Here is a 14,665-nt window from a genome sequence, read left to right as displayed (position 1 = left end):
ACATTCGAGGATTTGGTCTGTGTGCTGCCTCGGGACAAACCTTTTTAAGGAAACCGAGTGCTTTTTCCCCCCTTGGTTGGTGTTACCTCAATTCATGCTGTCTCAGCACAGTGCCAGCCTGCTGGGCGATAAAGTTGAATTTGCGCAAGTCATGGCATGTTATGTTTTCTCAGCAGTTGGTCATAGACAAATAAAAGATGGCCCAGCCAGTTGCATGGCACATGTGAGCATGGATTCCGAGGTTAAGTGCTGTCCAGATGTGATGGTTAGTCTTGGTTGCGGTTCCAAAAAGAGAAACAAAAAGCGAAACACGGCTGATACTCTGATGTGCTCTAGTATGAGTTCTGACGGTATGTTGCTGTGGGACAATGTCACAGACCACCAGCTGTGTTACACACGGTACCACAGAGACCCAGTTATCAGTCTGAAACTTTGGGTAAACCACCTTGTTGATTTGTGACCTTCATATGTCTGTGCACAGACAGATTAAAGATTCAGCAATCACAGATTTTGTGGCCAGTTTCCCATCAACGATTGTGTAAAGCCCTAACTTGCCAATACCGATTGTAGCTGATTTAGATTTCTCTGGTTCGTCATCCACACTGAGGAGTGTTGTGGTTACTGTGGCCTGTTAGAGCTCTGGCACCAGCGTTCATTGATCTGAAAACAAAAAACAAATTGCACTGAAAAATGGGTTGGTTGCCAGAACTGGCCGATCACTGACCGGTCAATTCCAGTCACCTGTACATTTTTTTGATGGCATCTCCAGTATTACCCATTAGACATAACACTATCAGTGCATTTTGCCCAGGTACATAAACATAAAGGTATTGTTCCCTGGAGTATTTACCAAAGAAAAAGGGCTGGGCGACTCTATGGGAAAATAAGAAATTGATGCTCTGTGGCTCTAATATCAGGTCTTTTATTTTAATTTTTCAAAATATTTTTTCAGGTACTATTGGTCTTTATTTTTCTCATTTTGTTTGAAAGTAAGCTGACAGGAAGTGGGGTGGAGAGAGTGGGGAAACATGTGGCAAACGTCAACAGGCCAGGACTGGAACCCATTGCAGCCGCGTCGAGGACCAAGGGCTCCGTACATGGGTCGCGCGCTTAGCTCCTGCACCACTGCTGTGCCCTGATCATCTCTAAAGTCCTGTTGTGTGCTTTAGAGTGGAAAATCACACACGAAAATAATTCCCTTCATGCCTGTACAGATTCTTGCGGCTCTGCCTGTCCTCTGAAGTGCTGATGTTCTGACCGATTTCCCCATGAAAACCTAACAATACAGCACAAACTCGCAATTGTTTTGCATGCCACTATGCTACCAAACTAACCTCCAAACCGTTGCAGGGTTAGTGATCAGTCTCCAAATCCCTGCCAGTAAGTTGGCACTGAGGAAGTAAAATCAAATTTAATATAGTAGTGGATGTTTTTTAATGCAACAGCTGCAAGTATACGAGGTGAAAACTCTGGAACTCAGACTCTTAAAAACATGTTTTCCTGCTTAGTTCCTGTGTTACTTTTATTAGTTTTATGCCAAGTTGTATCCATAATTATTGTTTGGATGGTTGATACCCAAAGGCTGAACAGATCAAATTATAACAGAAGTCAGCTTTATCCTTCTTGGTTAAAAAGAAACACCCAGAGGAATGCGATGACATTTTTATTAGTATGAGATGTTTTTGTAAAGAGTGCTCTTTAGTAGGATCGAGGTCTTGAGTCACTATTCTTTTGCAGAGGGCCAGATTTGTGAATAAGTTCCTTGTTTGTGCAACATAGAGCCAGTGTAAGCCTCTGACACGTTTTCATGTATGGACACTAATGCTGTTTCTTTGGCTTTCTAATGTAACTAATGTGTATACCAGCATGATGAACTAGAACAGTTCTGCTTGTTGTTAAAGCCACCTAGAATATATAAAAATGCTGGTTCTTATAAGGTTTGTGGGCACTTTCAGTTTCAGGTAGCCTGCCACACTTTTGGCAAAATTTTGGGATTTTGGTTACAACCCGACATAAGTATGCTAACAGAGAGTTTTATTGCTAAATTTATTTATATTTATACTATATGACAAGCTACACAAAATGGGTTCACAAGTATGAGATGTTAGCAGTACTTTTATGAAAACTAGGAATTTTCAAGCCTTTACGGTCCAAAGAGCCATTTTAGCCTTTGTCACCTCTGAATAAAATCTTTCAAGAGCTGCTAAAACGGACTTCTAGTTGAAGTATTTTTTTGAAGTGATTCAATCATAAAACAATAGACGGTTCCTACAAAGTCTGCAATTTGATTGAAGTAATATCTCTAAGTATGGCAAAAGAAAATGGACAATGGAAAATATTTGTATTTCATGACGTAATCCTCTGACATGTGGACTCATGCGTCCATTCATCCATCCATCCATCTATCCGTCCGTCCATCCATTAGTTTTTGCAGGTTCTATATTTAAAGCCTGGACATATTAGAAGCAAATTTAATGTGAACCTTTGTATTTATACTATGAAAATGGGTTAAAAAGGAATGGTAGCTATTGAAATTTGAGTCTGGAAAAGTATGGAATTATGACCAATGTAGGAACCCTGTGTAGAGTTAGAACTTGTTAAAATGTACAAAAGCTAATATCAATAGTGATAAAAACATTTCTTATGTTTGTAACACTGCCTAATTTGTTTTTACTTGTGTTATTATTATTATATTATCATTATATGACACTTTTATTTCGTGCCCTTGTTATAAGAAGGATTTAACTCAACCTTCATGATGCCTGTCTCCCCCTCCCAATAAATGCAAATTAAATAAAGGCCTTTTGATGGTCAGCCAGTGACCAGAACTGTCTGGTTTCAGCCGTCCCAGCGTTACTTGTGGCTGGCAGGTCATGCACTCGAATATAATTCTATTGGGGGCGGCGCTGGCTGTGGGGTACCTCTTCTGTTATTGGATATTGGATATTCGTGCACCGTGGATTCAGCGGGGTCTATCTCCCGTTTGGTCCGATGAAAGTAGTCTGATTACGGCCAGCTGCTCTCTGGTTGCTCCGTCCTCCTGCAGATGCTGGTTTGCTAAAGGATTGTCAGTAAATTTCTGAACCAAACAAACTTTCATGGTGGTTTTCATTTGTGTGTTATGGGGGGAATGTTTGTGCTTCTGAACAGCTAGTTTTATGTGTGATCAGCTGATTTAGGATGTTATTAATTATAGCGCCCCCTACCTGTGTGTAATTGAGAAAGCTGTCATGGTGTCCTTTTTCTTTTCTTTTAGCCTTCAGGCATGGTTTATTATTTGTAAATCGTAAAATTATATTTCGATTTGACCCGCTCCTGCAAATGTGGTCCTTTTCCCTGCACTACTTCAGTGAATACCTTCTCATTTCTGTTCCTCCCACGGCCAGTCAGTTAACAGCAGTCTGTTCACGTCACATTCAGTCCCGACTCAGCCCCGATCTTACCTGCTCCGGAGCAGGGACGAAAAAAGTAGGTACCAGTATGAAAGAAACAGTAATGGAAACACTCTGAGTGGAGTTGAGCCAGTGGAAAAGGGGCAAACGTTTCTTAAAAACATCTATTTCATTTATGCTTATATTTGCAATAAACCTCAGTTTTACTGTAAAATATAAATAGATTAGCACTTTAAAATATGAAATATTTTCATAAGCACTCATTGACACATCCAAGAAGTCCCTGACTGCAGCTAGGGGATTTCCCCACACAGCAATATGCAGGGAAACTTCTGTTACAGTCAGAAACCAATTTAATAAAATAAGATAAATTTATAAAAAGTGTTGACTAGAAATACAGTACTTTAAAAGGTCATTTGCCTCCTTACCAATGTCTTCTGTTTTTGCTCTTTTGGCACTCTTTAAATGTTTCAAATTATCAAACAAATTTTAATATCGATGATAAACCAAGTAAACACAGAAAGATATCCTTAAATAGGATATTAAATATTGACACTTTTTCAGCTTATTGCTTCTGCACAATGTGTACCCTTTTTTTTTTTTTTTTTTGAGCTGAAGATGTGCTCTTGGAGAGATTTTGGTTGGTTGGCCACTCCTGGGAAGGTTGAGCATTCTTCAGGTTTTTTTTCCATTCGTTTATTATGGCTCTTGCTGTGGTCCATTGGACTACCGGTTCCTTAGAAATGGCCTTGTAACCCTTTTCGGACTGATGGGTATCAATGCCTTTGTTTCTCATCTGTTTTTGAATTTCTTAAGATCGGGTCAGGGTGCAATTGCTTTTTGAGATTCTTTAGCCTATTTCATGTTGTGAAACAGGTTTCATTTAAATAGTTTCTGTATTGTACAGGTCTGAGAGTAATCAGGCATCTGGGTTTGACCCACAAATCTGGCAAATCAAATTTCATTCATGATTTTACAACAGGGAAAGGATTTCTTGACATAAGGCCCGGTGCTAGTCTGGCTGCAGCCTTTTTTCCCTTCAGGAATAAAAAAATCATTTGAAAACTGCTTTTTATATTTTCTCAGGTTATGAAAAAAACATTTACGTTTGCTTGTACTATACAATCACATGTTTAATTCGACCAGAAAAAAACTACAAACAACATGGCCATCATATTCATGTGATGCCTTTGTCAAGGTTGCACACCTCATTAGTGTGCCAATGCTCTGTGCTAATATCCGTATATAGCGAATAAAAATGATCACAACAGTGAGCTAGCGCTTCATGAATAGTCTTTGCATTTTTATTTGACCCTTGTACAGGTCACAGCTCTCATCAAAGGCTCTCACTGTGGAAACATTATGCTGTCTCCAGTATTTTGGTACAGCTAAATTTGTATTTAGGAGTTGATTAAAATCACAAGAGGGTCCTCTTTGAGGACCAGTTAGCTTTCAGTCTCTTCAATAATGTTTACGCCATAATACTGTGTCTTTATTTAGAAAGATGCAGCTCTGATAACATAGGGTGGATTTATACTTGAAAACTGTACAGAAAAAAAAAATAGCTTTATTAAAAAGGATCAAAATAATGAAAAAGTGGATTCCAGGTCCTGTATATACGTCTGTAATCAATTTAAAATCTTGAAAATATTATCTTGTATAGGTTGAGTCAGGCACTCTTGGTTGAAAAGTGTTTTTGTTCAGTACTTCTTGTTTTTTCCTCCAGACTGTGCTGCTGAACTGGGCCAGTGTTGCTTCTAAATGAGGCTTGATGTTTGCTCTGCTCTCATGCTTGCATCTCTTTGTCATCCATAGACCACTTGTCTCTGCTGCAGGGAGGCTGCTCTCATCAGAATGGGCTGTTGTTTGAGCATCTGTCTAAATATTTGGCTTTTCTTGCATCTATCTCCTTCCATAGACATGTGCTGGCTTTTTCTTCAGTTCTGCACATATTCAACATTTGCTGCTTTAGATGCTTGGTTTGCTTTGCTTCTTGTGGATTAATAAACCTCTGATATATTTCAATGTTAGTTTAATGCTAGGCAGCTACAGCAGGGAACCATGCTAGGGTTCTCTTGAGAATGCAAAAGAACACTGATGCTAGCCATGCTAACTGTGCTAATTTGTAAAAACAAAACAGGCTAAATGTTTACTTTAAATAAGATTTTATTTTTTTATTTTTTTATGTACATTACACAACCGCTTTCTCTCACACACAGTGTGATGTCGCCTTTGCTCCTACTATGAGTAATTAATGAGGACTTAAAGCAGGAAGGCTAGGAAAATATCTATTTGAACACTGTTAGTAGTTCTTGAAAGAAATTGGCTGAAATCTGTGATTGACTTTGATTTATTTTGCATTTTTTAAAAACTTTAATTAGATTTTAAAACTGTTCCATCCTTTTTAACTTGAAATAAAGGCAACAAGATCTTTACTGTAATGAAGTTCTTTCATTTAAAGCAGACCTGTTGAGTTCCATGAATTCTTCATTTCTGTTTTTAACTGTACTGAAATGATTTCTGTTGCATAATGAAGGTCCTTCTTGTCAGTTGTTTTTGTTGCATTCACTGCCAACAAAACAAACCTGTAAAAGGCCCTTTTTATTTAACTTTTATAGCCTTATGGTTGTAAAAGGTCATAAACAGTGTTTTAACACAGGAAAACACTGATTCTTTCAGGCCATTGGCTGGTAATGCTGTTAGAGTCCTGGAGTTTCATTTGAACACACATTCTGGACAAACCCAAATCCAATGATTGAATTATCAAATTCATATTAAATTATGGATGTGTATGGTATGAAAAGACAAGATCTTGTCCAAATAAGTGGAGGTCACACTAAAATTCTTTTACATTATACTTGGCAGGAATGTTTGGGGGTTGGCTTTACTTTTTCCGGCCTAATTTGTGTGTCGTTTCTAAATGCCACGATTACTTTCTGGCAAAGCAAAATTTCAGCTCGACCTTTAAACCGAGCTTTTACGACTTGTACGACTACGTTTCTTTCCCGTTGTTGTGTAAGTTTGATCGAGACGTGAAATATTTTGCAAAACGTGTAGATTTTGAAATAGAAGATAACATTTGAAAATTGTGCCCTCTGAACTTCATCTCCAGAAACACCTGTATCTTAAACTGCTAGTCTAATTAAATCAATTAAACTAAACATTTAATGCACTGGATGCAGGGAAATCTGGTTGTTAATGCCATTACAGAACTGTACCACTACCATTTCTCGTTACTTTTGCAGTGACCTCATGTTTATGGAATTGGCAAAGGTTTTTGCAGTACTAGCCTTGTCAAGAGATGGTAGCTAACTGTGCATTCTGTCCCTGAGTTCTCATCCAGAGCAATACATGACCTATTGGTTTGCTGGCTCAGTTAAATGGGTCATGTGAAGCCAATAAGTCAGCAAACTTAACTTCATCATTAACTGGATCAGTTGAGGGATTTGAACTGTATATAGGCTCTAATTAGGAATGTGCGCTTTTGGGAAAGACCGATTGCAATTGCATTGTTTAACATGTTGTTTTCAGTTGCAATAAACCCAGTCACTAATCTAACTAATGCAAGTGTTGACATCTACAGTTAATGAGGTGTGGACATTTTGGACGATGACAGTTCTTCTGACTCGGTATATCATTGATGAACAGAGTCTGCATGTATAGCATTTGGAGTGTAATAGCCTACCAAATATTGCTGTTGCAGCATATATTGGTTACTTCAAAATTGCAATGAAGGTTGTAATCACTTATCTCCAAACAATGTCCAAATGTGGTTTTCCAGATGCTCAGAGCCTAAAATGTAATTTGGTTACAGTTAATGTAGTTTGAGTATTTCTAAATGTGAAAGTGGATAAAGGAGAATTGATAGTTTTTTGCTGGGTAGTACTAACCTGTGTTGTTGGAGACTGTGAATTCTAAAAAAATTAACCTGAACAATGTTGAAGAAGCACTATGCTCACTTTTGGTGGCACATTGGAATCAGGAGTGTTTGACGCCTCTTTTCCTTTTGAAGGAGCTCAGCTTGTCTGCTAGCTCAGAGTCCCTATATGCCCTGTAGAGCTGTGATTACTGAGCTGTTGTACTTATTGGCTAACTGCTGAACCCTGATACTCAAAGATCTCAACCTGCTCTTTTAAAACCGTCGGTAAGCTGCGACCCTGTGATCTGACACATGTGTGGGACATCAGGAGGAATTGTGAGTGGCTAGGACTTCCACCCCCACAAGTTGCAGATACAGCACTGTAATGTTATTGCAACATAGTCATATGTTTGGCAACAAGTTGTCGTTAACTTAACAACACTCTTGCCCATGGACTTTGAGCCTTCCAGCCCAAACAACTGCCTGGGACATTTGACCTTTACCTCCATGGCTTTAGGGAGGAAGTTTTAAAAACAAGAAGTTCCAGCGCACTTGTTGCCTAGATACAAATAAAACAATCTTTCCCCACATGCACTGGGGAACTATCAAGATTTTTGCTGTGGAGTTTCCAGAAGCACATTTTCTAAGTCTTGTGAAAATGTAAGAATGACATTTGGTTTCAGAAGTTAGAGATCTAATCTTTGACCGACTCCCGTGGCTGAACAGTGGAGGCGTGTGCTCCGCTCGGCTGTCTCTGCAGACTTTAAGTTGAGACTGCTGTGGAAATCAACTGTCTGGCTGTGTTAGCAGACTCACTCTGCCCTGAGACCTACATCATTAATGATACCATCTTTCACTCCCTGGTGTAACTGAACTCCCATCTGCTGCTGCTGTATAATCAAGACAGAATGTGTCATGCAAGACAGGCCATACTGTAGCATTTACAGCATTTGTGTCTTGTCTGACTTCTTGGCCTCTCATAACTTGCAATGAGGTTTAATCATCTTCATTCGGTGCCCTGAAATGACATGTGAAGCAGCAGTTGTTTGTATTTACCTGGACTCTCATTGACCTGCTGACTAACTCTTGTGCAACAGTGCCGGTTTTATGCTGTATTGTGACACAATGTTTACATTTGTTGAATTGTGGAAATATCTTCATTGTTTTTTTTTTGCCTGTATTATTGAATTAAATTTTTTTTTTCTTCCTCCATTTCTCCTTCAGACTTACAGGACCATCTGGTTACCTGACTGATGGCCCAGGAAACTATCAGTACAAGACTAAGTGCACCTGGCTTATTGAGGGACAGTAAGTATAGTGCAAGCTCACGATCATTAGACAAACCTTTACCTCAGGCAACACTTTGCAACAGCTACAGCGCCTCAACAAAATAAACATATCCTTTGAACGTTTTCCTATTTTTGTCATATTACAAGGAAATGATACGGTTTTCCAACTGTTTTCCAAGAAACATCTGAAAAAGGTGGAGTGCATTTGGATTGAGCCCTCCTGAGTTAGTACCTTGCAGAACTAGCATTTGCTTCAATAAGAGTTGCAAATTTGTTTTCTCTACCAGCTTTGCTTATTTAGACACCTTATTGTGGTCATTCTGCTTTGCTCCTTGGCTCATGGACAGTATCTCAGAACATTGATTTTCAAACCTTGCCACAGATTCTCAGTTAAATTTAATTCTGGACTTCAGCGAAGTCATTCTCCATTAGGTGACTTCTGAGGACAATTTGTTGAACTGGATTTTATTCAGAGGTATTAGAGTAAGGGATGTTAAATGAGAATGTATGCTGCTATTTTCAGATTTTTATTTGCAATAAAATCTGAAATCCAGGCATTGTGTTCCTGTCATTTCACAACCGTGCGCTACTTTGTGTTGGTCCACCACATAAAATTACAATATGATGCATTAGAGTTTGAGGCTGTAATGAGACGTGTGAAAAAGTTCAATGCGTATGAACACTTCTGACCTGTATAGTACTGTTTTGTATGCTGCTCTCAGACTAAAATAGAGCCACTCATTTTGATACTAATGAAGCTTTAATTAGTTAGGTTAAGTTTAACCAAGGTTAACTGGTAGGTGCTTTATTTGTTATAGAATAAAATGCCACATCCTTAAGAAGGTAGAATTCCCATTTTGTTTCTAAATAAAAGAAAGTTGCTGGAGCCATATATTGTGCTTTTGGTTTGCAAAATAGATACATTTACAAATATGTTTTATAAATGGTTCTAACACTTCCGTCAGTGCAAAGTGGGGACTTCCTCTAAAAGTTTGGAAAACATTGCTTTAGGGCAACCACATTTGTAACTTCTTTTGTAAAGAATATGTACAGGGGTTGGACAATGAAACTGAAACACCTGTCATTTTAGTGTGGGAGGTTTCATGGCTAAATTGGACCAGCCTGGTAGCCAGTCTTCATTGATTGCACATTGCACCAGTAAGAGCAGAGTGTGAAGGTTCCATTAGCAGGGTAAGAGCACAGTTTTGCTCAAAATATTGAAATGCACACAACATTATGGGTGACATACCAGAGTTCAAAAGAGGACAAATTGTTGGTGCACGTCTTGCTGGCGAATCAGTGACCAAGACAGCAAGTCTTTGTGATGTATCAAGAGCCACGGTATCCAGGGTAATGTCAGCATACCACCAAGAAGGACGAACCACATCCAACTGGATTAACTGTGGACGCAAGAGGAAGCTGTCTGAAAGGGATGTTCGGGTGCTAACCCGGATTGTATCCAAAAAACATAAAACCACGGCTGCCCAAATCACGGCAGAATTAAATGTGCATCTCAACTCTCCTGTTTCCACCAGAACTGTCCGTCGGGAGCTCCACAGGGTCAATATACACGCCCGGGCTGCTATAGCCAAACCTTTGGTCACTCATGCCAATACCAAACGTCGGTTTCAATGGTGCAAGGAGTGCAAATCTTGGGCTGTGGACAATGTGAAACATGTATTGTTCTCTGATGAGTCCACCTTTACTGTTTTCCCCACATCCAGGAGAGTTACGGTGTGGAGAAGCCCCAAAGAGTGAAGACTCAGACTGTTGCATGCCCAGAGTGAAGCATAGGGGGTGGATCAGTGATGGTTTGGGCTGCCATATCATGGCATTCCCTTGGCCCAATACATGTGCTAGATGGGCCAAGGACTACCGAACCATTCTTGAGGACCATGTGCATCCAATGGTTCAAACATTGTATCCTGAAGGCGGTGCCGTGTATCAGGATGACAATGCACCAATACACACAGCAAGACTGGTGAAAGATTGGTTTGATGAACATGAAAGTGAAGTTGAACATCTCCCATGGCCTGCACAGTCACCAGATCTAAATATTATTGAGCCACTTTGGGGTGTTTTGGAGGAGCGAGTCAGGAAACGTTTTCCTCCACCAGGATCACGTAGTGACCTGGCCACTATCCTGCAAGAAGAATGGCTTAAAATCCCTCTGACCACTGTGCAGGACTTGTATATGTCATTCCCAAGACGAATTGACGCTGTATTGGCCGCAAAAGGAGGCCCTACACCATACTAATAAATTATTGTGGTCTAAAACCAGGTGTTTCAGTTTCATTGTCCAACCCCTGTATGTTCTTGACTAGAGGTGCCGAGAGAAATGGGCTTGATTAGTCCTGACCAGTGAATGCACCATACTAAATGCGGTCAGGTTACGCTGAAATGATGCTGTACATGACAGGCTTGTAGATCTTTCAGACTGTGGGAGAGCAAGACATTCAGGAGATGACAGGAAGGCTGAATTATTTTAAGCTTTTAACCTTTGTCTGTAATGGAACAAGCTGAAATAAAAAATGTTGCCCTCCTTTTGGAAATCTCAGAGCTTAGAAATTAGGTAAATAAGTGCAGAAACTGCTCTTTTAATTTTAACGACTGCTTTAAAGGTCAAATATGTAATAATTTGTTTCTGTGTTTTTAAAATATTAGTAAAACCATAAATAATGTGAACTGGTCCAGACTTTGCCCAACTGGGAATCATGGCTAAATTCCTGCAGTGTGTCCTCAGTTGCAACTAATGATTACTTTGATAATCGACTAATCTATAGATGTTTTTCCTAATTAGTTGACTAATCAGCTCTAAACAGTTAGTTTCACCTTTCTGTCTGCACACTGGTAGCTGTTTTACATCACCTTTTCAGGTCTGCCCCAGTGTGCAGGCCTCTACATTATCATACACATTCACATTGTAAATTTGAATAATACTTTGTGATACAGGAAGTTGTACATTTTTTTTATCAGATCTATCTTAAAATCTATAATCCTATGTGAATTGGTTAATTCTTTACCAATTATAGATTCCTTAAAACACAGTTTGTGATTTGTGAATCAGTTCTACTTTTAAGAAGAAAGACAATTTTAGGGATTTATTTAGCATTGAGAATACCTTAGACTAAAGCATGGAAGCTGCATAAACACCAAAGCTAAGGTAGATTATTGTACCTCTTGTTATTCCATGTAATGTAGAAACACTTTGGTTTTACTAACAGTATAACACTTTGCAAACTACTAACTGTGTTTTCAAGAATATATGATAACAATTCAGTCCAGTTTTCACCCATGTTTTTTAGATTATGAACTTGATCTAACCAAAGTCTGTCCAAAGATGTCAAAAACTGGTTGACATCATTGATGGTGTTGACTAATTGCTGTAGCCCTATACTCCACAGCTTAATATTACTCCCTTTGGTGTTTTTTCATGACTTTGAGTTCCATCCTTTTCATTACATTGCACTGACAACGCATGGTCAACCGCGTATTGTTTGTGCTATATAAATAAACATCGTATGGTATGGTATGATTTGTTCAAGTCTACACAGTGGCACAATTCTTAGCTCTGTTGCCTTGCAGCATGAACTTCCTGTGTTCTTTTATGAGGGATTCTTTCTGCCTGGAGTTTGCACGCTCTCCCTGTGCACGTGTAGGTTCTCTCTGGGTATTCCATCTTCCTACAGCTTAGAAACATGCATGTTAAGTAATTGGTGTTTAGTACCTCAGTTGCAACAACAGACCTTCAGCCAATGAATTTAGGACCTCATAAGTCAACAATACAGTGATAAACCTTAACCATTACATTTGCTTTGACAAAATGTTAATTGATGACTATACTGTTTTTGGGCAATTAATGTGTGGGCCCAAAGAACGCCAAATCTGAATGGGATTTCTGGTTAAAAAAACAAAAACCAAACCATCCAGAACCATTCTTCTTTGAAAAAGACAGTTGAGAACCCAGTGTATTACTGCTTCATTGTTACTGGTGTGTAAAAGTAGGGCCATGAGGTAAATAATGGTATATCCGTGCCAGTCCATCGCAACATGTCAAATCCTTCCACCGTCAATTGTCCTATAAGTCTTAAAAATTCTCATCTGGTAATTCAAATTATATTTAAAATGAACTTTATTTCCACTCATGTAATCAAAGGCTTCTGCTATTAGGAAAATGACAGCAAACTCATAACAGTTGTTTTGGGCAGAGTCTCTCACTGTGATCCATGGAAGATAAGGAATATAACGTCCAGAAGCTGAAGGATGAACATTTGAAGCAAAGTAAGTGTTGTTTTAGGTCAGCATATCTGCTTCCCAGAGGCTTGGATTGGAAGGGCTAATCTTTGACAGCAGATTTATCAACACCAATAAATGTGTCCAGCATCTGCCACACTCAAGAAGCTCCCACTGATCAAAGGGAATCCATTAAAGCAGTATTTCTTAATTGGGGGCCGTGTTTAAGATTCAGGGAGGACGTGAGAGGCAAGGTGGATTCAACTGTCTTTATTCATACCTGAACGATAAACAAGCCTCCAGTCACTAGGTGGCAGCAGTGCTCAAATAAATCAGCAGGCTGCCTGTACAAGTGGAAGAAGTGCACAGCACTGGTGTAAACAGAGCTGATGGAGGAGAGATGGAGATGTTTGTCATGGGAGTGAAAAAAAAACGGAGAAATGGGGGCAAACCTAAAATCTGAAAATACGGTGAAACCTACCTTGCCCATGGATTCACCGTTAATACAGTCGGAAATGAGGAAAGACCCGTTTGTGTTTCGTGTCTAAAAACTGTGGCAGCGGATAGCATGAAACCAAACAAATTAAGGTGGAATTTGGAGACATTACACCCCAGTTATACCAGTAAGTCTGTTTTAAATGATTCAAGTGCCTTTTACTGTCTTCTGGATATGTTTAGGGCAGAGGTCCTTGACCCTGGTCCTCAGGACATACTGTCCTGCATGTTTTAGACATGTCTTTGCTCCAGCACTCCTGAATCAGCGATGGTATCACCTCCTTAGCAGCCATCAAGTGCTGCAGAGACCTGTATATACTTTATGGAAGTCAAGTGTGTGGAGGCAGAGAAACATTTAAAACATTAAGGACAAGGGGTCACGAAGACCAGAGTTAAGACCTCTGGTTTAGGGAAATGCAAATGTTATGCACTTGAGCCCTTTTTCATAAGCCAAAATATAATTGGTGCAAGGGTTTGCACCAAAAAATGTCATAAAAAGGCAAAGGGCTGCAGCAGCAAGGGTGTGATGTTTACAATGCAAAAAACACTTTGAATGTTATTGCAGAAGTTCTACAAAAATGCATCTCCCAGTGATTCATATGCACTTTTTTTCTTTGCTATGTGAATCCCAGACTGTTTTACTGTTACAACAGGAGTTAATAAAGTGAACCCGGAAGTGGTTTAAAGCTGTTGCACGTTATATCGGCAGATTTTATTAATCGGTTTTAACAATCAGGTTAATTTATGCAGAACGCTGGTACCAGCTACTCATACAGTGGTTTACGGATGAAAAAAAACCAACATTATCAGGTTCTCAATTTAGAGGGAGCATGAAAAAAATTCTGCTCTTTGGGGGTGGGCCATGATAGAAAATAATTGAGAACCACTGCATTAAAGCAACATGGTCACCACCAGGATGTCTTCCTTTCCATTATGGTAACGAGCATGACCTCCATATGTATTGTCAGGAACTGCCTTGTTTCTTTTTTTAATTGGCCAACTGTGACATCAATCGTCCACAGCACTTAGTGTCTTTAAAAGTACTCACACCCATTAAACTCTTTACATTGCGTCATGTTGCAAGTACAAGCTTCAGCATATTTTAGCAGTGTTTTGAATCATACACCATTGCAAAGTAGTTCATAATTTAGAAAGGTAGGTAGAAAGAAAGCAACACATGGTTTTCAATTTTACTTTTTTTAAAAAGAAATAATTTTCTCCCAGGTGCAGAGATCTATTTGTTTTTGGGTGAGAACCTGTTCACACAGCATGTCTCCTTTGCAGTTTGCCTTCAGCCATGTAAGGGACGCTGCAAACACGAGACAAGAAAGCCTTCTGGTCACAGGAGACCAAACCTGCTCCAAAAAACCTGAGACCGGGGCTGAGCTTCACCTTCC

The 14,665-nt window shown here is 39.4% G+C and overlaps 1 protein-coding gene across 6 annotated transcripts in view; it reads left to right on the top strand.

Moving 5' to 3' along the window:
* The window catches only part of atrn (attractin), a 184,306-nt gene that overhangs the window by 2,896 nt on the left and 166,745 nt on the right, over nucleotides 1-14,665 (top strand). For all 6 annotated transcript variants that reach the window (XM_047346206.1, XM_047346205.1, XM_047346208.1 and 3 more), the window contains exon 2: nucleotides 8,476-8,559. In XM_047346206.1, the coding sequence (XP_047202162.1) occupies nucleotides 8,476-8,559 (84 nt within the window). The remainder of the gene's footprint in view (nucleotides 1-8,475; nucleotides 8,560-14,665) is intronic.

The sequence above is a fragment of the Girardinichthys multiradiatus genome, chromosome 19 (genome assembly GCF_021462225.1).
Source record: "Girardinichthys multiradiatus isolate DD_20200921_A chromosome 19, DD_fGirMul_XY1, whole genome shotgun sequence".
NCBI classification, from domain to species: domain Eukaryota; kingdom Metazoa; phylum Chordata; class Actinopteri; order Cyprinodontiformes; family Goodeidae; genus Girardinichthys; species Girardinichthys multiradiatus.
This window is presented reverse-complemented; position numbering and strand designations above follow the sequence as displayed.